This window comes from Centroberyx gerrardi, chromosome 14 (genome assembly GCF_048128805.1).
Source record: "Centroberyx gerrardi isolate f3 chromosome 14, fCenGer3.hap1.cur.20231027, whole genome shotgun sequence".
In the NCBI taxonomy this organism is placed as follows: Eukaryota; Metazoa; Chordata; class Actinopteri; order Beryciformes; family Berycidae; genus Centroberyx; species Centroberyx gerrardi.
The window spans coordinates 11,024,451-11,049,184 of record NC_136010.1 but is presented as its reverse complement, the minus strand read 5'-3'; the positions used below and the strand labels follow the sequence as shown (position 1 = coordinate 11,049,184).

Sequence of the window (24,734 nt, the reverse complement as noted above, 5' to 3'; positions counted from 1 at the left end):
GAAGGACGGACAGATCACTGGTTTTTCATGTTCACCGACAAAGCAGAACTAAGGCGGGCAAGAGAACACAGAACAGCGGAGAGCGTTGAATAAAAACACAAGCGGCATGTATCAATGACCCATGCAGGCATAAATCATTACAATGAGGGGAGGTGGTTCTCTCTCTCTCTCTCTCTCTCTCTCTCTCTCTCTCTCTCTCTCTCTCTCTCTCTCTCTCTGTCACGCACACATACACATGCAAACATGCACACACACAAACTCACAAACATGTTTACACACACACACACACACACACACACACACACACACACACAGAGAGATACAGTATACACATGCACATACAGATTTCACCATTCTTTATCATGATTGTTACCTTTCCTTTGCTGTGCTTTCTCTCTCTCTCTCTCTCTCTCTCTCTCTCTCTCTCTCTCTCCCTCTCTCTCTCTCTCTCTCTCTGATGCGCACACGCACACACATACACATGCAAACATGCACACACACAAACTCACAAACATGTTTGCTCACACACACAAATACACATGCAAATACAGACATGCAGATTTCACCATTCTTTACCATGATTGTTACCTTTCCCTTACTGTGTGCTCTCTCTCTCTCTCTCACACACACACACACACACGCACACACACACACACACACTAACTCACAAACATGTTTGCACACACACACACACACACACACACACACGCACACATACACATGCACATACAGACACACAGATTTCCCCATTCTTTACCATGATTGTTACCCTTTCCTTGCTGTGCTCTCTCTCTCTCTCCCCCCTCCCTCTCTCTCTCCCCCCCCCCCTCTCTCTCCCCCTCTCTCTCCCCCTCTCTCTCTCCCTCAGCGCTGCACTTACACTTCATAGGTATGTATAACAGCCATACACCCTCCCTCCACTCCTGTCTGCACGCTCCGCCCTCAGTCCTAGAGGACAGGCTTGTTGACCCAGGAGGAGGGGATAGTGGGGGAAGGAGGGGGTGGTAAGAGCAGACGGAGCTCAAATTCATTTCTGTTGGTGGTGGAGGCACAGCGCAATGCAATAGCCTAATGTGACGCACAAGGACCCGGGACACACATGGCTATCAAATGGATTACTCTGACATATACTTATATGAACTACCATACTGCAAGGACATACCATCACAAGGCACACACAGGACCTGTGCAGACCTTTGACAGAACTTCTTTCTCACACTGACAGAAAAGCTCCCTGGGTTTTTTTTTGTGTGTGTGACACAGACAGGTCACAGGACATTTTTTTTTTTTTTTAATCTCCTGTCCAATTCATTCAGAAGTCAACTGCTTCTGACACTCACACTGAACGGAGGGACTTGGCTTTGACAGCGCTGAGGATGTGAATGTTTTGGGGGAAAATTCTGACGCCTCGCTGTCACACCACTGAGGAGCCAGTAAGTGCCTTATATTTGATGTGTGGTCAGTGTTTAAATAATTAGAATAATAACAACAACAATAATAACAATGAATTAGTATCTGATTGATATAATTAATTCTCTTCTTTTTATTAATGCAACACATTTGTGGTGTTCTGCAGGCACTAAAAGTAGCTCAAATTGTTTGAATAGATCTGTTTACTGACCAATCTAGGTCACTGTCTCTCATGTCTCCATATGACGCCACATATCTGAATAACACACAAATCTGAAACTGAATCTTGAAATTGAATATATTATTATTTCTGCTTCTTGTTATTATTCATTAATTCATTCATCTTTACCGCTTGTTCCTAATCAGGGTCTTGCTGTTATCATTATTATTAATCTTATGACTATATACCTTACACCTAAGTAATAATGGCGCACTCTTCTTTTTTATAATGATAAAAAAAAATAATAATAATAATAAAATATAATTAAATAGCACTCTTCTCTGTAAAGACATATATTTTAAATGTCTTGGTAACAGTGCAGATGTTTAGGAAAATGCAGATATGATGCAAAGTGAATTAATGTATTCAGTATAAATTGAGTATATATTTTGAAAGATGTGCCACCTACTCAAATGAGATGAAACTCATTATGTGACATAATTAAAGTTTTTAGCTGTTTGATGACCTTTGCTTACAAATAAGTTTTTTTCTGGATGCAGTCGTCTGTTTATTTCAAATGAACAAATATCACATTTAAAATATTGCTGATATATTAGCATATTTGGCATAGAGCATTTTCTAATGATATATATGCCATTTACCATGCCTGTCTATCCTGTTTTCAACATATATAAATATTTGAGCTCATATGTCAGGACAGTGACAGCTATGGTAAATTAAAAGATGTTTTATGGCACAGCCGAGTTTAAAATGCATGTAGTACTAATAACTTTTCCTGTGCACAAAAACAATAAAAAGCTTAAATTATTGCCAGGTCATTAATGTGATCTGCTGTAGCATGTAATGTTAATGGGGCGTAATGGTGGCGGCTCTCCTGCTTTGTCCCGTAGCCACCGAGAAGAGAGAAAGACAAACGTAGAGAAAAGGACACGCGTGAGAAGGCTTACCATGCACTGACAACAAGGTGAGAGATGGCAGAGGAGGGAGGTATATACTCACCTTGGGGTGCTCTTCTATTGTGTGTGTGAGTGAGTGTGTGTGTGTATCTGTGTATGTCCTGCCCATATTTTATAAGGCAAATCAAAGCTCTTCAGAGGGGATTTGTGATGCCACATTAGCTTCTCAAATAGACCGACCATGTGTTTACTGTACACACAAATCCACATCTTCAAAAGCTCATTGTTTGCTGATTTCAAAGGAATAATTGCTTAACTTGTAAAATATCTGTGTAAGATTAGAACTTATAATTTAATGTATAAACAGAAATACAAGTTTAGGCTTGGGCCATGAGGCAATGATGTGTAGTAATGTTGACTTCACTTCTCATGGAAAGACCGCATTCCTGCCATAGCAGTTTAATTGAGCAGTTCGGCTTGTCATTTCCCACTAGTGTAATAGCTAAACCTTTTAAAGGTAATCTCAGTAGTATGACAATTCAATCAGCAAAAATCACCGTATGGCGTCATCATTACTCTGATTCAGAGCAGCTTGATACAAAGCGCTTCAAAGTTTTTTCTTCTGTTTTCTTTCCACTGGCCACACAGTTTCCTTTTTCTTTTTCTTCTTGGCACAATACATGGTATGCATAAAATTACTTCCTTGATTGTCGCTTCCATCAGGAAAAGCGATCATCATCATCATCATCTTTTTCTTCATGCTCTATTTAGTGTGGTCTCTGACAGGGATTCATTTCATCACTGTGTGGCATGGATCTGACCATATCAACTGTATTAGTCGGTGTGGTAACATCGCGGCCCACTTTCCATTCATGAGGGGCATACTCTGAATTTCATAGCATTTCTGTGATGTGAAAAACACCAGTTTGGTTTAGGGCACGTGCTGGTTAATGATACATAACAAGAAAAACAGTCAATGGTCTTATGAACGGGCTTTATCAGTGCAGATAAGAGGACTTGGACCTTCTTCAACACAAAACCAAGTGAGCCCTGTCTGCTGGCCGGTCTATTATGGAAATAAACTTCATGTCTCAAGGCGAGGTTCCTAAATACAAAACTCAAGTAGCTGCACACACAAGAGTGGTATTGAAATGTGCCCGAGTAATGACTGTATCAGTGTGTGCAATGAGGTGTGGTCCCACATGATTAACATTTAATGGGTTGCTTGGGCAAGACAGCAAAAGAACAAAGTGTTTACCTTTATTGCTCACATGGGCTGTATGCAATGGAGGCTGGAGGCAGGAGTGACACACAGGAAAAGGGACAAATAAATCGATGGAGGCTGCAATTTGTAGCTCGCGCATAGAGACCTGTGAATTTGACTTTCATTGAGTACAGCAGGTGCCTTCACATCTCTGCAAATTGAAATAGATGAATATACACAAAGTATCCATTTGTCATTGAATCGATTCATTCAGTTTGAGTGTGTGAATGAGGATCTAATTTAATGTATATGTGTAGGGCATAAAGAAAACTCCTATCAAGTGGTCATATCTATTTTAGCATGCAGATGAAATGCTGCAGAAGTCCACAGCCCAGCATGTGGCACTACATGACTCATCCAGGCCTTTATTGAATAATGCTCTATTGATCGGTATGTAAATAAAGTCTCTTGCCTCTTGCCATGCTGAGAGACAGCAGCATGGAAGACCAAAGCTTAGCTATATTACATGGCGTGATCTCATGCTTGATTCATATGTTTATTTTCAGTCGGCTTGGATGCTGATTGGGCTGGACCATTCTGATCCTGTTTCCTGCTGCCAAAATCCAACAATGAGGGTGATAATTGAAATTAAACAAAAATAACAAGCATATCAGTAACTGTTTCCTCCGCAGCTGTAATCCTAAATGACGGAGGATGGTGGAATGGTTAGAATGGCAGGACAGAAAAGGAGTGGGTGGATAAATGTGAAAAATGAGAGAAAATAACAGGTGAGGGAAAAAAGAAAAAAGAGGAAGAAGCGCATATCAGAACAGGGAAACATTTAGAGATGGGCTGCTTGAGCGTACACTGGGTGGGTAATGAGGACAGGGAGGTCCTCATTAATCAGGGTTGGGTCGGATCTGGTCAAAGGGAACTAATCAAGGGACTGGCACACACACACAAGACAGGGAGGGCAGTGATGGGTCTTTAATTAAGTTTGGATTATTTTTCCAGTATTTGCGCCCACCTGTTTGTCTGCCACTGCTGCCACCATCATTTCATGTCAGACACTGATTAGCCGTGCCAACTCCAGATCCATCTACACTGGCATTAGCCTAAATGTGTTCAGCCTGGTCTCACAAAAGTTCATGAAATGAGCATGATGTCTTAAAATGCAAATAATTTGCTCTGTGCACAAAAAGTGAGAGAAATCCATTTCCCCACCGCAAAAGGATTACGCTGAGAAGACACGACTAGAAACAGGCGGGAGTCTGACACTGAAATAACGCAATGGAAAGTAAGGGCATGGAGGTTATTTTAAGTTATTTTAGTTGCCTAACATTAATCGTTTTCAAACCTTTTCACATGATGAACGGGTGAAAATGGTGTTTCCAATTCGTGCTACTGTTACATAATCCTTCACATTTTTCGTGTCCACAAACCATGACCTGAGTTTCACAGTTTGTGCTCTTTTTATGAAATGTTGTGAGACCGTGTTGCCAAATTTGATGTTGTAATTTTTAGCAATATAATGAAGAGCAAGTATCAAACAAAACTGCCAGATTTAGTTGAAAGCCATGCCAAAATAAACATCATATTCAGGACCAAAGTTCCCTCTAATTATCATTCACATTGACCAGATAACCAAATAATCAATCACATGGACTAAACAACAAAATAATTATAATTGCTCCATTTGTCCCTAACAAATTCAGTCAGTTTTGGTGGCAAACAGCATTAGATGCAGGGACTTTGCCATATCTCAGGGTTTAGTGTGGTTTTGACACCCCTGCAGACTCTGGTTGGATCTCAGCATAGTTGGCACATTACGCAGTGTGTTGGAGGGAATGACCAAAACATGTGTGAACAGCAAGAAAAGAGGACTGAGATGGTGAAAGATGTAAAAGGCCGATGTAATGTTTTGCTGCGCACTTTAACTACCTGTTTTCACCATCCCCGAGGCACTGCACACAAGCCCTGTGTGCGGGAAAACAGTATAAGATGAAGAGGACATGAAAATGGATGGTTCCACACCGATTTGCCTCTGGGGAGGAAAGCAAGGGAGGGATGAACTCACTCATTAATCAGGGTGAAAGCTTTAAAGTAAAGAGAGGAAGCAACGCACTGCACTTACTACTAAGAGCAGTGTCTACAGTCCATCCAGCAGGCAGACGGAATAATTTGTGCTTTACATTAAGTCGATCAGACGGATGGGAATTGCTGTGCTACGCTCGTGTTGTTAGAGAAACGTGCAACGCATAACATATTTTCAAAGACCGTGTATGTGTAAAGGATTACATTAAAAATGGATACAGCACATTTCTGCAGACATTATTTACCTTCTCTATGTTACTACAGTTCAAGGAATTTCCTCTGAGGACAGGATATGCTGGTGCCAAAAGTTTTAAGCAGTGCGTGGGTCTCCTGTAGTTGAGCCATTGAGCAATTTGAAGACAATCCATCTTGATTTCTTGGATGCACAAGCCATGCAAATGAGACATGAACATATTTGGAGAAAATTCTCTTTGTCCTTCAGGACTTAAGGAAAACAAGGATCTAATTCAGATCAGAGTTCCCAGTACATGACTTAGAAGAGGCGATGATATACCTTTGTGAATCTGTCCAGGAGATTCGAGGAAACCTCTCACATGTTGACATATTACCTATTATCAACCCCTTAAACCATAACATCATCAAATAATGTTCTCACTACCAGTTAAAAAACCTTTTACTTAAATTGAATGAATGCAATTAAATAAAATGTATTACTGTGGATTAATGTTAAGGTCACAATTCATTATACCTTATCTGCACCGAGGCATATGGGGTCAAAATGGACTTGAAATAGAGATTTGACATCAGAAATTAGTTATGAGGGCAAATATATATAATGTAATTACATAGGAGATGTAGAGGACTGTAGAAGCATAAAGAAGTCTCTCATGAATTATAATTACAGAGAGGGGCACAGGGCTCCTCAGGTCCAGACAAAGGGAGGCCAAGAGATTCCTTGATTAAAAAGAGAAGGCCTCCTTGTCTAAACCCTTAATTAAAAAAAACAGGTAATAAGAGAGATAATTACCAACTTTGATCCATGGAGAGATGGACAGACCCTTGCACCAGTGTCTACTGCCACTGATTTAGAGAAATGCTTTTAAAGTTTGGCCTGGTTTTGCCTTCTATGGCAATGTTGTGGAAGTCCGGTTTGGGATTCACACCAACCAAGGATTGATTGTCTCACTTGAGAGAAACGGTTCTGCTCAGATGCTCTTTCTTTCACCCACTGCTCTACCTTCATGCTGGGCAGAGGGAGATCCAGCTGGCCTGGCTTGTCATGCATTCATCTAAATACATTCCTCTGGCAAAGCCAACATGTAACACTTGACAATATGTTCTGCTGTGTTATCTTGCTCACCCAGCAGTAAGTAAGCTATTACTAGCAAATTGGCCATTAAGTCTCAGTGGAGTAGTGAGAACAACCTTGTAACTTCTCGTTAGTCACACTCAATTACACTACACTATCACTAAGTTTGCCCCCTATTTTGAGGGATTTGGAAAATTTCCAAGTACCCATTTGTTATATCACACAATGCCTGGCCACTGTGCACATTAGTCAAAATGATATACCGCCTTAGTATCGACCAACACACCCTCTATGATAACCAACAGCACACAGACCACCTTCAAGCTTTGTTTGTCTACCTCCCTTTCCCTGTCTTATCCCATCTTTCCACAACTCTATTCTTTTACCTATTCTGGGTGGGTTTTTCCTTTAGCTGCCCTTTCTCCATACTTCCTTCATCACTCTTCCTCCATCTCTTTTTTCTGTCTTCTATGTGAGGTTTATTTGGCCAAGACTGTCCCCAAAATCCCATGACTCTGTTTCTTAAATTGTCATTTTCATTCATATCAATTTTATTTTCTTTTGAGCTATTTATTTGTAAGTTAGGGAAAAAAAATAAACTTGAATTTTATTGAACTCAACAGAGAGTCTGACTTGAGAAGAGAAAAGAATGCCTGTGTGCATGGGAGGGAGAGAGAGAGAGAGAGAGAGAGAGAGAGAGAGAGAGGGAACAAAAACAGGGAAAACAGGAATGTATGGGGTAAGTGAGGGATGAGAAAGATTATGAGAGCGAAGGTGAAGGAATAAGAGTCTTGGGATAGAGGGAAAAGCTGTCAAATCAACCTTGAGAAAGTATGAAAAAGAAAATAAACCAGGCAGGACGTGCGTCAAACACGGCTAGAGGCTTAGACAGATGGACAAACAGACACATTGAAGACTTATTAAAAAATGGGAAACAGAACCAAAAACATAACAATACTCACATGGCAGCATGTACATACCATCTGTGTATGATCAGTACAGTCTCTGTGTTTTATGACTTTTTATAGCGTATGATGAGAAAATGTAATATATACACCTAAAACATAGCCCATATAGAGTGATTTTGATTAATAAAACCCAGTCTGTTTAGTTATCTCGATATTATCCTGTATCTTCAAGAAAAGGCCTAAGTTTTTTGCCCAGGATTCTCAACAGCATTTTAAGAAAAACGGTAATCGTTGAAGTACGAAATAACTCAGCTGACAAATTTGAGGGCAGTTGGAGGTAAATTTAATAAAGACGGTTTTGATAGCAGTGCAGCTCAGACATGATAAACACACCGCTCTGATATTGAGATAATTCTAAACAAGCGAACTGTTTGTTGATAAAATCTAAGCTTGGTAAAATCTGAGCACACACAGTCTTATGACCTCCCGCCGAAGTCAATTTGACAGGTCACGGTTTGCGCAGGGCCTCTTTTTAACTTTCACTCTCCATAAACAACAAGAGATTTTATTGGCTTCTCACGTTAACACTTTGTTTGTCTTCCAGGCATGGAAAGCATCAGTGGGGAAACGGATTGGGATGGGTTAGCCCTCTCCTCTCTGGCAGCCACAGGAAGGAACAACCTCTCTTCCTCCTCATTCTTCTCTGAGCTGAACTCCCTCAACAGTTCTCACAGCGGGGGGTCCTTCTTCGGGATCTTCCCTGAGAACGCCTCGGCCACCACGCCTCACAGCCTGCCCCAGCCCAGGGTGAGGGACCTGGGCCTTGCCCGGGCAGAGATCGCGGTGCTGGGGCTGGTGCTGGCCCTCACCACCCTGGGGAACAGCTTTGTGCTGTGGGTGCTGCTGAGGAGGAAGAAGCAAAACGCGCCCATGCACCTGTTCATGGTCAACCTGTGTGTGGCGGACCTGGTGGTGGCTTTCTTTCAGGTCAGTTCATTGGTTACTTAGCAGGAACATTAAGTATAACAACATTATGATTAGCAGCAATGACCTGACTATGGTGTAAAGAAGATAAATAAGATAAATAACTCCAGTCAGCACTACTATTCTGTCCATTATGTGGCTTTAGCCATAGCAGCAATATAAATCACTAATTCCTTTTAGGTTGTTCTTCCACATCTGTCTGAGGGCCAAAATAACAACAATATCTTACACACTGCTAGCTCACTTCTACATAATTTGACCATCAACTGTTTCTTTATTCTAAATTGTCTGCCTTCAGGTTCTTCCCCAGTTAGTATGGGACATTACAGAGAGGTTCCAGGGACCAGACCTGCTCTGCCGGTCCGTCAAGTACTTGCAGATTGTGGGCATGTTTGCCTCCTCCTACATGATAGTTGCCATGACGGTAGACCGCCACCATGCCATCTGCTGCCCGCTGCAGGCCTACCGTGGCGGGGCAGTTTCCCGCTGGAACACCCCTGTTATGGTGGCCTGGGCTCTAGCGCTGGTCCTCAGCTTACCACAGGTAGGGAGGAGCGAACACAAAGGAAAACAAAACGTCACATACACACACACAAAAACACATGGCGCAATAGGAAATGAGAGCTCATGGGCGTTCACACCCTGATTCCTATAGGAGAACTCAAGATGTTGGTCTATTTTTAGCACCATGAGGTCATCTGAGTTGGGTTAATGGAGAAGGAAACTGACTGGTGTCTGTGGGTGTGCTGACCACCCTCCCTTTGTCCGGTCTGTCAGGTGTTCATCTTCTCTCGCTCAGAAGTGGGTCCTGGGGAGTTTGAGTGCTGGGGTCACTTTGCCGAGCCGTGGGGGCTGAAGGCCTACGTCACCTGGATGACCGTGGCTGTTTTCCTCTTACCTGCCCTCATCATCACCATCTGTCAGGTAATACTGGTTGTGCTGGCTGAACTCTCACTCTCTTGACTGTCCACAATGACCATTGACCTGGATTACGTATTGTAGGAAACAGTATCCAGAAATCAAGCAGGTGGTATGAATGAAATGCTGCTTTGTTTTCATGGAGGGTGCATTTGGCAGCCGTGGTTTGATAACCCGTGGGGGAGCGCGCAATCGTGCGGTTTGAGTTGTGTAGCATCCCATAGAGGATAGACATTCTGGGCTGCCTCCCATCGGCCCTGCTGCTCTATTTAGGGAAAGATATTTCCAGGGTCCAACTATTTCCCTTAATTAACACAGCACTTGGAGGACCACTGCTGGGACGGCTGGTCAGAAAATCTGTCCACTCTGAGAACCTCCTGCCAGGAAGTGGAATGCACCAGATCTCAGCCAAACATAGAGCTCATGACCTTTTCTTGTTGTCCTGATTTTTCATTTTCACTCTCAGATTTCAAATCAAGTGACCTCGTTAGACACTAAAGTCTTTCAGAGGTATGATATTCTGTTGGAGGAAGTCATCTAGTTCTGGAAGCTTAACAATTGGTGTGTTTCGTGACTCAGCAGATTAAGTGTCTACCATGTGCTTTGTGGACACATTATGCCATGTTGTGGGTTGGAGTGCGGTGTCCTGTGAAATCCTGTTTTATTATCAACAGCATGAGGAAGGGTTGCACCTTCTTTGTGGCAATAACAAAAAAAACACTTAAACCTTAAAACCACTTAAAATAACAGTAAAAAATAGTTACAAGGCAGATATACTGTAGATCACCCATGAAAAAAGATCATAATACATTTTCAAATAATGATTTAAGATGCTCAGAAGTGTCTTACAATTTTGGCTGCAAAAAACAACGTTGTGCAACATATGGTAGCTTTCCTAATTTTAACAGAGGATAGTGGTATTATAATTAATAATGTTGCATAAAAATAAAGGACAGGGTCAGGGTCTATGTTGAATGTCACCACCCTTTCTCTCTCTCTCCTCATTTTTCCTGTCACTCCCAAATATTATGCTGTCCAATAAGGCAGAAATGTAAACAAGATTATCTCAAAAGAATAAAGAGAAACATCTGAATCTGGGACATGCCAGTCATAAAATCTAATTACGAAGTCCCTTTGGTCTTTGAATGATGTGTTGACCTGTTTTACTTTAATTTCTGACCGCAATGTTGCATTCCTGTCAAATAAAACTCTCAAGCTCATTCTTGGAAAACTCATTTCTCTCAGATAAGAATCTTCCGGGAGATTCACAATAACATCTACCTGAAGTCGGAGAGAGTGGTGACGGCCGAGCTGAAGAAGAACGAGGTCTTCTTCCGCTTCCACAGCTTCAAAAAGGAGGATGATCGGGCCAGGGAGCGGGGGAGATGGGCATCTGGAGGAGTGGGCCGGGACGGGAGAGCAGGACAGCTCTTAAAGGGTGTGAATAACAACCCTTTAGGCTCTCACAACAACACCCACAATAGCCAGGTGGGAGAATGTTACAACTACGTATCATCTGCTACTCAATATAGCAGTTGCCACGGTGAGCCCATAACAACAACAACATCACCAACAGAACAACAAACACTCAACAGCTCAGAGAATCAGGTTAGGAGCCCAAACGCACCTGTGACCAACCTAGCTTGTGACTCTCCACATGGGCCCACCAACAGCTGCTGTTGCCAGGAGTGCTACGCTTCGTACGAGCTGGCCGCAGGCTGCCACAGGGGCTCGCCCCGCTGCTCCCTGGACTATGTTCCCCCTCACCCCCCCGCCACTCCGCCCCCCAGCATCACTAAGGCCATGTCTAAGACGGTGAGGATGACCCTGGTCATCGTGTTGGTCTACACCGTCTGCTGGTCGCCGTTCTTCATCGTCCAGCTGTGGGCCGCCTGGGACCCCAACCCTCCAAACCAAGGTTAGTCACAAACAGACCTTTGTGGAATAACGATCGCAAGTGGATCAGTTCAATTATTTTTCTGGGATGGATTGAGCTGCCTTAGCACAGTTGTACCCGTCTGATTGTCCCAAATGTGCAAACCCCATCTATCCTCCTGCACTCCAGCCAGCCTAAAACAAAAGCTAAAGGACCAGATCTGGTTTAGAACCACAACCCCTGATCATTGCTGTTGGCCAACTTGGGGAGTCTGGATACGATCTCACTTATTACTCCGAGGACAGCTAGTCCCAACTCAGTTGTGGTAACAGTGAGCGAAATACAGGGTCAAAAAGGATGTTTGTTTTGATCCACAACCAGAAACCCCTGGATGACATCTCTGGCCTCTGTGCATTTTGGCAGACAGTCAGCATCTGTTGATGTCTTTGCTGGCAGCTAATGATGAAGCAAGGCTAGCGTAGCCATAAGTTGTTGCTGACAGTATGGTCACTGACTGGGTGTTCTCACTCTCATCATCAAGCTAAGAACAAACACCAGGGGCCAGTAAATAACCTGTTTATGTCCCCTGCTGATTTTGCAACCCGGCCAGATGTTGACATTTCATCAACAATGTTCCGTGCCAGCAGCTAGCACACACAGTTAAGATCACAAGCAGACACACAGAGCGCGGCACGTAAGCTTGCAGGAACACACACATACACATACATGCATATACAAAGCAATGATACAAATCGACTCTTCCCTTAATCCTGATTGCTCTTGATCAGATATTTATATCAGATCTCACTGCCACTTGCAGGCGCAGTCTAGGATTTTCTGGTCAAAGCTCTTCCATCCGTTGATGGACAGATATCAAACAAGATAAAGCTGCTTCATTCTAGCCCACTGAGTTCCTTTAGCTCTGCCATCTAGTTCTGTTAAGTTTCCTAGATAAAGCTCATCCCCCTAGCTCCTTGTTGAGTTTCCTAGATACCAGCTAACACCCCCAACATAAAAGCTCACTCGAGTGCTAGATCTTTTTGGATCCCGTCAAGCATTACAAGACGAATAAAATTCGTACTTACCCGTGTTTGCTGTGTTGGGATCCTGCCGACAACGCCAATTTGTTGAAGAAATGTTCTGGAGTCAGAGGTTCGTCTTACTTGAATATATATTTATTGAAAGGAGAGTCTTGCAAGAGGAAGAGATGTGCACAGCAGGAGGCTACGCGCACTTCTTCAAAGAGAAAGAGATTGAACCAGTCCTATATGTATCTTCCAAGGACGTACAGAATGTGCTGACATTAAAACAGGTCACCAAAGTAGAGTATAAGCAAGACATGTTATGTCTTAAGTTAGAGCTTCCATGGACATCTTGGTGACATCCAGGAGCCACTCTGACAACAAGACCTCTGGCATAGTAGGTTATGGCACAAGGGTTACAGTGAGGTGACCATACATCATGAAACCTTACATTCCCTGAGGTGACCCCAGTTCAGCTGTTAATACATATGTTGAATTTTCTTCCACACACACATACACACAGATACAAGTATACATACACATGGATGAATACTGGCAGGTAGGCAGCTCCCTCCCACACACACACACACTCACACGCACACACCCACACACACACACACACACAGGGATAAAGTCTGATTATTATCAGCTGTGTAGTCTAAAATCGCTCTGCACTCGTCTTTATCTTCTTGAATTGGCAACAGTGAAATAAGCATGTTGTACTTATTACATAAAAAGCTTATTATTAGAAGTAAGAAAACAGCAAAAGGAAGTAGGTAGGGTTTTGTCCCAGTAGGATATTTACAGCCCCTGTAACTATTCCAGGAGGAAATGAAATGAAAAACAATAATCATGAACGGTTTATATTCATAGTGAATGGCGGTCATACATGTTTATATTCGGTTCATATGAGAGAGGAAAGATGTAGACTCCAATCATTTATCTGCCCTTCACACTCTCGCTATCACTCCCTACTGCGTTTCCCCAGTAGCAAGAACGTCCTCCACCGGCTGACTGATGGCTCTGTGCATGCGTGTGTGTACGTGTGTGTGTGTGCGTGTGTGTGTGTGCGTGCGTGTGTGTGTGTGTGTGTGTGTGTGTGTGTGTGTGTGTGTGTGCTCATGTGTGTGTGAATACTCATACATTTGCATGTGTCTGTATGTGCTTGTCCCTGTATCTGTGTGTGTTTATGCATGTGTGTTCTCGCGTGTGTGCGTGTGTGTGTGTCTGTGTCTGTTTGTGTGTCTGTGTGTCCTCTGCAGGCGTGGCCTTCACTATCCTGATGCTGCTGGCCAGTCTGAACTCGTGCACCAACCCGTGGATCTACACGGCCTTCTCCAGCAGCGTGTCCAGAGAGCTGCAGGGCCTGCTGCGCTGCCGGCCGCGGCCCGGCCGCCGGGGCTCCCTGCCGGACGACTCCACCACCACACACACCTCCACCACCAAGGACAGCCTGTACTGACGCAGACTGACACACACACAGACATGTTTGAGAAGACACGCATGGCTGCACGCACGCCCATCACAAGGACACGCCTGCGCTGATGCACGCAACCGCACAGCACCGCTACCACCTCCGGCTCCGCTCCCTGAGAACAGAGTGTGCTGACCCCTACCAGATGTTTCCAACAACAAAGGACAGCCGCACTGTCAGCGGGACCCCTATCTGCCGTCACCTGTCCTCTCCACCCTGGCACTGAGGAAGGGCATCATTGAAGATGTCAACAGCGCACTATGGGGCACTATGGAATATACAGTGGCTGTCAACAACAGCATCCGCAATGCAACATGGCTTTGAAGTAAGAAGAGTTTCGCTTCAGTAACCGTGGAGTAGGATCTTGTACACTGAGAACTCCAAATCCCTCGTCCTGCTCAGACAGAGCTGTAGGAATGCAAGGGGTGGATCGACGAATTAATGGACTTACGGCACGCCTAATGTACAAAGCAGCAGACAAAGCTATGGGTGTAGAGAAAACAAAGCAGCGAGCTCAGTGAAAGAGAGTGAGAGAGAAGAGAGAGAGAGAGAGAGAGAGAGAGAGAGAGAGAGAGAGAGAGAGAGAGACTGCTGTTGGACAGAAAACAGACAGGGGATGACATGGATGTTACAAGTCTAGGAGCTGTCCTGAGAAGGCTTTGGTTGAAATCTAATAATATGAGGAAACTTTGTTAAATCAAAGAAAATGCATTAGAGATGGATGCCTGAGGCTGAATTCATATTCACTCAGGAGGAATCCAGTTTCAAGGAACAATAGTGACTTGTGAGCGAGCCGGAGAGAGATAGACTCGCTAAGACGGTGCAGTACTGTCAAGACAGGACCCTGACAGGAATTGGAATAGAGTCGAGTAACACAGGCTATCAGATAGGCCCATAGAGACACACACAAACTCTCACACGCAAACAAACAGAACTGAGTGGGGGCGGGGGGTACGGCTGGGAGAATACAAATGAACAATCCAGGTTTCCGCAACCTACTGGGACACAATTATGTGATTATGTTTCATACAAACACAGTATATGAGGTACATAAAATTACCTTCCTGTCATGTTCGCCAGAAAGTAAAAAAAAAAAACAAGAACATGGACATTATGCAGAAGGCACAGGAAGGAAACAAGGAATGAGAAACATTCAACAGCATTCCATGTACAGTGAAAAACATTGTAAAGTATATTTATTGACATCTGAAATCTAAGGCACATTAGTATTACATTTTGTGTAAGATAAATGTTGAATGTAAATCATACAATTGTAATGGTCCGACATATTACATGTATCTCAGTAGAAAACAAGGAGTTAACAAACCAAAGATTTTTTTTTTTTTTTAATATATTCAGGTCTTAACAGCAGAGGTGTTGCAATGCTTCGACAGATACTGCATTTTCATTCCAGATAAGGATATGAAGTGTATTTAGGGAGTTGAAGAAACTACATTTGGACTGCATGTCATTTTTAAAGGATGCTTTCAAAACTTGGGAGAGGTTTAAAATCAACAGTCAAAATGGCTCCCTGTCAAACCAAGTGCCTGTATTGCCAGTACACATTTTTAGAGGGACCACCCTCGCTAGATTAAACTTAGAATGATGTCAGTCATGTTATTCTTAGACAGAGCTACCGACAGAGCAGGGATCCTCAGACGTGTTATGTCACACCTTGAGCCATTTGTTCTTTTCTCGTTTTATTTATTATTATGTAAATGAGAGTATACATATATATATATATATATATACACATATATATTTCAGTTCACATTACTGCCTCATGTTCATGTACAGTTTTTATATCACATTTCTGCATATGAAGAGTAATGCATTAGGCCCCTCAACTGCATGACAGACTTAAAATAGCAATGTTACAACATTTTGTTTTATAAAATAATGATTATATAAGCTACCGTACATACAGTAGATGTTATAACTTTCTGTGTGTAGAAAATGAGATTTACTGTATATGGTCAAATTGTCAGTTTCAGATTAGATGATGCTGAAATTAATGGTGTGTTTTGTGAATATCATTCACTCATCTTGAGTCGGTGCAGTGCATCCTTTTCACATGAGAACAGCGTGAGTGAGAGTCTGCAGGACAATGCTGGGATGCTTTCAAGGTGTCTCAAGAGTATCAGGATGGGTCGAAGGAGACGCCTCACCTTTTCCTCTGGGCAGCCAGGCTGTTTGGGCTTTCAGCACGGCACTGTGCGTTTGCTCCCCAGACACAAGCCTCCACTTTGATTGTTTGCCAAATGAAAGACTAGAGCAACAATGTCCCGTGTCTGACTTTGTTATATCAGGAAATAGATGAACTTCTCCCCAACCCTCTGGGTGTTCATGTATTTTCCTCTTCCTGTCAGGAAGTTGAGAGGTCAGGAGATGATTCTTCTCTGCTGACAGGGCCAGTCGTCAGATCCATCCAGCCCTTCAGATCGATGGGCGAGGCCAAATACACTTTCACCATGCATTATACTGCCTGTACAGCCATTAGTGAGCATTACAACAGCTAAATAATGAATGTACTCCAAAGGATGTAAAAATCACTGGCACAAACACCCACAACTACCCACTAGAATAAGAACCGCCATTCTAGAGAATTTCCCCCGTGGCTCCATCTCGTTTCATGAGGGTGGATGAAACTGACAGTAGTTATTATGAAACCAACAGCCACCATAATATCTAATGTTGTCAGAGCATATGATAGATGGTATATGGGACAGTCACTTCCCATCTGTAATCCAGCTCTCTGTGTGTATATGTGTGTGTGTGTAAGCTGTGTGCCTGTGTGCCTGTGTGTGTGTGTGTGTTTGCACATGTATGTGTGTGAGCATGCAGGTGTGTCTCTGTGTCCTGATGGTTACGGTATCTGGGCTGAAGCGAGGTTGATGTCTAAACTCAAGGTCACTTCTTCATTACAGCGGGGCCGTGCTTCCTGCCAGGCCGGTGGCTGTGAGAGGGTATTAGAGAAATAAATGACCCTGCTGCGTGGCGGTACACAAGGGCAGGGAAATGGGTGAACTTCCCTATTAAAATCAATTAGGGTCAACCAAGGACTGCACCCAGTGGCTCTGAGGAATGAAGGAGCCTCCCTGCCTTGACCAAAGTCAGTATAAATCAGACCGGAGCCAGCAGCTCCACTACACTGAGCAATGTGTCTGCGTTGCTTAACTCAAGACCCCTCCGCAGACCTGATGACTGCTGGGGCTGCTACTAAGCTCATTCCAAGACACCGGGAGGCATATGTGGCCCCGACCAACTTACACAACCAACCCCAGATTCCAGAGAGCGCTGGAGCATCGTACTTTATCATCAGAGGAGGCAAAAGAAAAACAAACTGGACAATCTATCATTCCTTTCCAAAACAAGAAATAATTTTCTTTGTTTCACTTTTTTCTCTCTCCCATTTGATGGCTTTTTTTTATTGGATCTGTCTGTCAGGACAGCTGTGAATTTATGTTGGGGGTTTGTTTCCTACAAGGAAATTTCCTCACATAAAAGGAATCTGCATCCAGCCCATGTTTACATCCATAGTTTGACTGCAAATGTTTGCAGAATGATCTCACTCTGAATACAGCCGCACTTTCTTTTTATTGGTGGCAATCAAAATGCCTCAGAAATTCTCCCCTAATACTTTAGACAAGACCAAGTATTTTACTTATGTAAAATGGGTTATTCCTCTCGGGGCCAGTGGGATCATGGTTAGCTTTTATCACTTCAGACCACCCTGTCGTTCTCGTGCCTATCAGTGTTTGCAGGGTGGGGGTGCTCACGCCTTTACAAGAACCTGTGATTTGTTCAACATGATAAAAACAGGCATGTGGACAGTTTCAGGCACAAGCCATTTTATGGATGTTTGACGTTCTTCTACAGGATTTATGGGTAACAACGGTTTAAGAAAAATGTCTGTTCCTTTTTAACCTATTACATAGGGCCTGCCCAGGTACTCTGAAATGAAAACGAATGAAAGTGAAAAATGCTATATCGCACTGGCTGACCTCTTGGTGTGAAATATGGGGAGAATTTCTAGCATGATGCGGTAAAAGATGTTTTTAAAAAGGAGAAAAAAGACACTTTCCCCTTATATGGCCTGTTCTTGACAGGCAATTGGCTTTAGAGGCAAAGCGGATTAGACAGCACCTAAACAGAGGACAGGAAGAGGGGGATAATGGGGAGAAAGCATAAAGGCTTGGAGTTGACTGTGATTTTATTCACTTCAAACACAGTCAAATTGTTCTGGTTGAAGGAACTGTACATATAACATGCCTCATTGTACATACGCATCCATGAAATGACCGGAACAATAACTGTTATTACAGTGTGAGGAAGAGGAATCCGGCATGAAAGATACAGTCTGTTTTCTGACTATTCAATTACAGTTTGTTGACATTGTTCTGCTTTACAACAACTGTGAAAAGTGCGCAGTATAAACAGTGGTTATGGTGGAATCAGAAAGTGTGACTTCATGTGAGAATCATTTGTGTGACGCCAGTTTCCACATTGCTGAATCTCGCTAAGCCCATTGGTGTCTGCCCCCGGAGTCGATGTTTTACACACCTCTGTCAAGCCAGCTTTGCTCTGCCTCGCAGCACACACACACACACACACACACACACACACACACACACACGCACACACACACACACACACACACACACGCACACACACACACACACACACACACACACACACACACACACGCACACACGCATATTTGCAGTACCCAGATTCCACTATAGTGACTCTTATTTTTCAGTAATTTTGTTTCCTTACATGCTCATGTGAATCAGTTTCTGAAATGGTCAGAACAAAAACAAAACAAACCCCTAAATCTATTGTAGCCTATCAACTTTTTCTCATTTGGACAAAAAAAATCCTTATCAGGTGATAACTGGTCATATAATCAGTTGCCATTAATTGAATAAATTGTGCATTCATTCTGAAAAAAAAAAGAGTTATCAACATGCCTCATTCTGCATCCACAATTATCTCTTTAGCTGTTGCCTAAGTTATGTACTTTGAACACCGTCACACAGCAAAGAGAAGGAAAGGCCTTGTGTCAGCAGTGAGTCAATGGCCTTCTTTCTGTCTGTTTATTTTTTCATTCCATTTATATCCCTCCGTCCAACTATTCCAATTCCCACACTGTAATAGGTGACACCATGAGGGAGTGCCTGGATTCCCTCCAACTAATGTGTCACTTCTGAATATGCAACATTGTAAGGCTTCTATTGTCTGTCTGCCAAGGTGACACAAGACAAAAGCTGAGATGTGCTCACGTACACCACGAGAGTCTCCAAACTAAAGCATTGTGCTGACAAAGCCACAGAAAAGCAGTCATATGAGGAAGTTCACGTGTACTTTGTACATTATGTGGCGTTTACGCGTACATATCATGTTACTCATACACAAAGTTTACATTAGTCTCATGGGAGTCACTGAGAAGTTGCAGTTGTGCTGCTCTTGTACACCAACGAGGGCTCAACTGCACTCTATGTGCAAACACTGGTACAGGCCAGCTACAGAAATAGAATTGCTAAGTTTACATCTTTGCAACAACCTAGATCATATAAACACAAGTGTGATCTATGTATATATAAATGTGACAAACTGGAGTGAAGCGGTTGTAAGAGAGGCCAAAATGGTTATTAGCCAATATATCACATTACATTTGTAACAGATTATATGCTGTAGTATAAACCAGTATACAGTAATAACCATGTGTAATCTGTCTGTCAGTGAAATGATGGATGGCCTCGCTCACAGCCCCATCAAGACCTAAATAGCAGCACAGAGCTGCCACTCTGTGTTCAACTGGTTGAACTGCAGCATTGCAAGTCAATACTGTAACACAATTGGCTCTATTGTCTATTTCCTGATTTAACATCTGTACCATATTTATTGTTGCTGTGCAGAGACAATACTAGACAACACATGAGCTGCTAGTATGCCGTCTTCAGAACATGGACCTCTCCTTGGCTATCTAGGAATGCCAGTGGGACGATTATTCCTCCCCTCTGCAGACAAAAATAGCCCCCTTCTCCACCGAGGGCTCAGTCAGAGCCTCTAAGTTGAACATGAGATCATGTTTACAGCAAATGTGGAGTTTCACTTTATGTTTTTGTTTACAACTATAAATCCTGCCTAATAAGTACTTATAGTCAGAGTTTACAAATGAAACCATTAACAGAAATTATTCACAAATGACTAAAACACTCCTGTAGTCATTTTTAATCAGTACAGTAGTTTGTTTGTTTGCCTAAAAAGCGCAATGAAGAAGGGAGCGTCTTGTCCAAAACGGAGTATTTCGTTAATCAGTACAGTAGGCATAAATCATGCTTTTGTTCTGGGAAATTCTTGAACAGAGTTGATCAAATCATTTTGGCAAGAGGAAACAAACTTCAAATGTTGAGAACATCAGCATAAACTTTAATAATCCCAAGGCGGTCATTTAAACAAACCATCTTCACTGAAACCATTTCTCAAAGGCTGAATTTCTACGAAGTCTAAATCTGCATGGAACTGGTTGATCACTTGATCTAAATGAGGTCAGACTGATGAATCATTCAGAGTATGCCAATTTACCTCTGGCAACAAAAAGCTTTATAGGTAACATGTGTTGTTATGGAACAAAAGCCCATTAAACTTCCAGTCTGCCTTGGAGAAAGAGGAATTTATAGAAGAGCCAGTCTGTCGCTGGAGTATCACATGAACCAACACATTACACTGGGAGAAAAACAGACCGTTTATTCAGTTCACTGCGTCATAACGTTTGGCCTGTTCAGGCCAGCCAGTGCAGTCACATTATTGATCATAGATAAGACATTTCCATTTCACATGTATAGAATGCTAGACCTCCCTCTGTTGGTGTTCGGCACATCTGCACCAATCCCACCCTACAGTTTACCCACATGGAAGGACATGAGATAGTGACAGACGTCTATGCAGGTTCAACAGTGGGTCGGCTTTTAGAGCATGATCAAATACATGTTCTGTACTTTTTAGGTTTAGTTTATGTTGTACAATTGTATTGGTCTGGTTTTACAAAAAAAAAGACAAAATGTCATCTGTATTGACAAGACAAATCGTGACAAAATTCATCTCTAAATTGACAAGACTGACAGCATACAGACACAGTCTGTTTGAATAAAAAAATACCAAGACTGCTGCTCTGGCTCCTCATCTCAAGGCAGATGAAGTGGCAATATTCTGTTGATTTGCCACAATACTGGATGACGGACTGGTGGATAAGTCCCACCAGAATTCAGTCTTTAAAGATCCAGTGGTTAAAAAGAGACTGTGGATCTGTTTATGCCTGGATGGTGCTCTTAGCACTGAAGGCCAGGTAGTAGACCAGGATACCAATGAGGGCAGCCAGCACCTCAGTAGACACCCATGGGCCATTCCAGGCACCCTGTGGTTAAATAGAAAAAAATAATAAAAAAGATCAGTACAAGCTTATGAAAGAATGAAAATAACCAGATGACTACCAGCCAGGCATTCCAGCTTCACCTGGTACTTGGACTCTCAGGCTGAAACCCATGTGTGTTTTCTCAGACTGGACCTCCATGTGCCAAAGTCCACACTGACACCAAACTGGACTGTTTGTAAATGAAGTGTTTCATTCCAAAATGGGCTATCCTCCAGGAAATAAAATGTGACAACTACTCCCAACAGAATTATAACTGGCATTAAAGTAAAACCCACTATTGAATATAACTGAAGCCGTTTACCCATCTGAAACCGCCCCTAACATTGTAGAGGATGCAATCAGGTGTTTTTTTTTTATGTTGAGCAATGAAAATCAGATGATTTGTTTCCAAAATGTATCACTTTTTGGAATGAAAGCCTTCAAATTTAGAGAAATTTAAGAGCTATTATTCATTTAGCCAGAGTATCATGCCCTGTGTGTTGACTCTGGCCAAGGAGTAGGGGAATGTTATCAAGCTAGCCAGATAAACTTGCTCAAAGCTAGCTGCCACTCCATAATAGGCAATATAAGTCATTGTCAACTGACAATTTACCATAGCCTATATTTACAGGAAGGATTATTAGCTTAAACTTGCTTTTAATAACAATTTGACACTTTCTGTCTTTGCTTTGTCGCATCGGTATCTGAACCATTCAAAAAGCCTCTGAAATTCTGGACTCTGTTCCAGGAACTCCAGAATGCTTTCTTTTGAAATAGAACACCAGACTGTATCACAGACACACCCCATTTCAATATCACATGATGCACAGATTAATAAACACTGATGCAACACTTAAAGGATAATTCCTACTTAAACATCCAAGAACCTGCTAAATATTGTTGATGTTGGTGTGGCTACCAACCATATATTCCACTTTAACCTGGTTCTTACACTAATCTCCGGCTGAAAGAACCATCTCAATATCACATGAAACAGGATATTTCCTTTAAGTACATCAGTACTGCTGATGGAGCAGGTTATCTGTCAGAAATCACAGAAGCCATTAGAGGGAAAAAAACGGAATGATATATGAAGAAATATGAAAAGCCGTACTATCTGTGCGTGCAAATGGGAGTGCACAATATTGATTTAATATTAGCACAGTCCCATTAAATCAAGAGCCTTGTTGAAGGTTTCCTGATTTGGCCTTTTTTTTTTTTTTAATCCCTCATAAGAAATTTAGAAACGTAAGCGGAAACTCTGAAATGCACTTCCTAGAAGACATTTGAAGATATACAATTTCCTGTCATACTGAGAAAGCCAAATATACACTTCTAAACATAACACCTCTAATATTGATTTGATCGAAAACAATGATGATTATCACAAATGGTTGTTCTAGATGGAGCATGTCTAAATTACATTGTGCATTATATGGATTTAGTTTGATGATTTAATTAGATTACGTTTGTCGAATAATGAACGGACTTCAATCAAGGAGTAAAGTTTTGCAAGGCTAATGTCAGCATCATGTCATGAGCCTTGTTTGCAGACCACAATATTCTGACACATTTTTGTTTTGTGACACTTCATTGTTTTTCATGTTGGCATGTCATTGCATCCTTGTGTGCAGAATGAGTGTCTGAGCAGACTCACCCTGTGATCGACATTGACAGAGAAGAGAGGCTGGATGGCATCTACATCTTCATTGTTTCTCTGGGCCTGGAACACAGAACATACACATACAATTCAATATGAACAGCTTTTGTTTAAAAAGACAGTAACACAGTGAAACAATAACAGCGAAAACTCCATTGGCCGTACAATATGAGCACATCCATTATAAAATCAGACACTAACCTTGCGCAGGGCGCTGTAAGATTCCTCATCGAAGAACTTGACCTGGTAAGTCCCAGAGCTCGCCTGTTTGTGAGGAAGGCTCCAAGACACCTGAGGTGAAAAGTCAGTCGCATGTTAGAAGTTTCTCCTATGCATTGAGGTGTAAGGCTGGTGGTGCCGGGTATGTTAGAATAGGTAGGCTGTTATGTGTCTTGTGCTTCTCCTGATGTTGGTCTTACATCATTCTGTTCTATGGTTGATAGTTGATCAGTTAGGTCTAGATAGGACTATTCTCTGTGAAGTCCCTTGAGACATACATGAGATAAAGGGCTGTATAAATAAACAAACTTGAAACTCATGTTGACAGATTCACTGGGAGAAAAATGGTGCATACCCCTTCACTTGTCTACTACATAAGACTGCTGCCATACCTGGTACTTGCCAACATCCTGGCCTCTAGTCACAGGGAACTGTCTTCCATTGACATCAGCATACAGCGCCACACTCTGGTGAAGGGAAAAGGATTAACAAGATCAGTCAGTCAATCTTTTACCAGGCAAGGGACCTGATAAGCTGTAGTGTACCATGTTTCTGGACTCAGGTGTTGGAGGTGAACAGCTAGTTAGTACCTGCGCTCCATTGGCACAGGCCAGGCTGAGTTCAACGATGAAGACAGACTCGGAGGAGATGACAGCGTCTGAGGTGGTGTAGGCCGAGGGAGTGATGGCTGGGCCTTCGCAGCTCTCTCCTGACACCAAACACAACAACGCCGAGGTCAAATTTAACTGATATCACACTTTTGACAATGAACACACTTTTGAATAAACTAGCTAAACCCTGCGACCGTACACAGTAGACAGACAGAGGTAACTTGGGGTTAGCTGGAGGCTAAAGCTAGCTAACGTCTGCGTTAGCATTGCAGGCTAAGCTTGACAGATTTACACTGCTGGGTCCGGTGACTTACCTGAGCAGGCACACACCAGCAGGGCGAGGAAAGCGGCTATCCTGATCATCCTGGTGTCTGAAAGCGGCGTGTTGTTCCTGGGGTTCAGCAGCAGACTGGTCCTGGTCCTGTCTGAATGGAAGAAGTCCACCTCAGCTCCTGTAATGACGTGTACTCTAGTGGCGCAAAGCACTCTGGGAACGTGCCCTCCTGACACGTCATCTGAATTTCAAAACACTAGATAGCCAATAGGCCTATATTTTTTTATGTTGCTATCCACATATATTTTAATTGGAA

At 42.6% G+C, this 24,734-nt stretch overlaps 2 protein-coding genes across 3 annotated transcripts; one reads left to right on the top strand and one right to left on the bottom strand.

The window, feature by feature from the left end:
* The first annotated feature begins 1,053 nt into the window (after nt 1–1,053).
* LOC139927644 (vasopressin V2 receptor-like) lies at nt 1,054–16,990 on the top strand. Of its 2 annotated transcripts, XM_071919845.2 has the most exons (7): nt 1,054–1,433; nt 2,482–2,555; nt 8,568–8,950; nt 9,246–9,491; nt 9,725–9,871; nt 11,111–11,783; nt 14,026–16,990. In XM_071919845.2, exons 3-7 carry the CDS (start codon nt 8,570–8,572, stop codon nt 14,223–14,225), a joined length of 1,647 nt encoding a protein of 548 aa, XP_071775946.1. In that variant the 5' UTR covers nt 1,054–1,433; nt 2,482–2,555; nt 8,568–8,569; the 3' UTR covers nt 14,226–16,990. The 2 variants fall into 2 exon arrangements, with proteins under 2 accessions (XP_071775946.1, XP_071775947.1); XM_071919846.2 differs by lacking the exons at nt 1,054–1,433; nt 2,482–2,555 and having other exon boundaries at nt 8,516–8,950.
* Nucleotides 16,991–20,969: 3,979 nt separating this feature from the next.
* ssr4 (signal sequence receptor, delta) lies at nt 20,970–24,611 on the bottom strand. Its single transcript, XM_071919890.2, has 6 exons — nt 24,459–24,611; nt 24,124–24,242; nt 23,926–24,000; nt 23,516–23,605; nt 23,312–23,377; nt 20,970–21,657 (listed from the first exon to the last, which is right to left on the bottom strand). Exons 1-6 carry the CDS (start codon nt 24,505–24,507, stop codon nt 21,553–21,555), a joined length of 504 nt encoding a protein of 167 aa, XP_071775991.1. The 5' UTR covers nt 24,508–24,611; the 3' UTR covers nt 20,970–21,552.
* Between the last annotated feature and the right edge of the window lie 123 nt (nt 24,612–24,734).

Excerpts from the sequence above, each read along its gene's own strand:
- ssr4 (XM_071919890.2), bottom strand. The coding sequence starts at position 24,507 with ATGATCAGGATAGCCGCTTTCCTCGCCCTGCTGGTGTGTGCCTGCTCA. Across the intron at positions 24,001-24,123 it reads CCTGTGCCAATGGAGCGCAG|AGTGTGGCGCTGTATGCTGA; the intron begins GTACTAACTAGC and ends TCCCTTCACCAG. Across the intron at positions 23,606-23,925 it reads AGGATGTTGGCAAGTACCAG|GTGTCTTGGAGCCTTCCTCA; the intron begins GTATGGCAGCAG and ends TTTTCACCTCAG.
- LOC139927644 (XM_071919845.2), top strand. The coding sequence starts at position 8,570 with ATGGAAAGCATCAGTGGGGAAACGGATTGGGATGGGTTAGCCCTCTCC. Across the intron at positions 8,951-9,245 it reads TGGTGGTGGCTTTCTTTCAG|GTTCTTCCCCAGTTAGTATG; the intron begins GTCAGTTCATTG and ends GTCTGCCTTCAG. Across the intron at positions 9,872-11,110 it reads TCATCATCACCATCTGTCAG|ATAAGAATCTTCCGGGAGAT; the intron begins GTAATACTGGTT and ends CATTTCTCTCAG.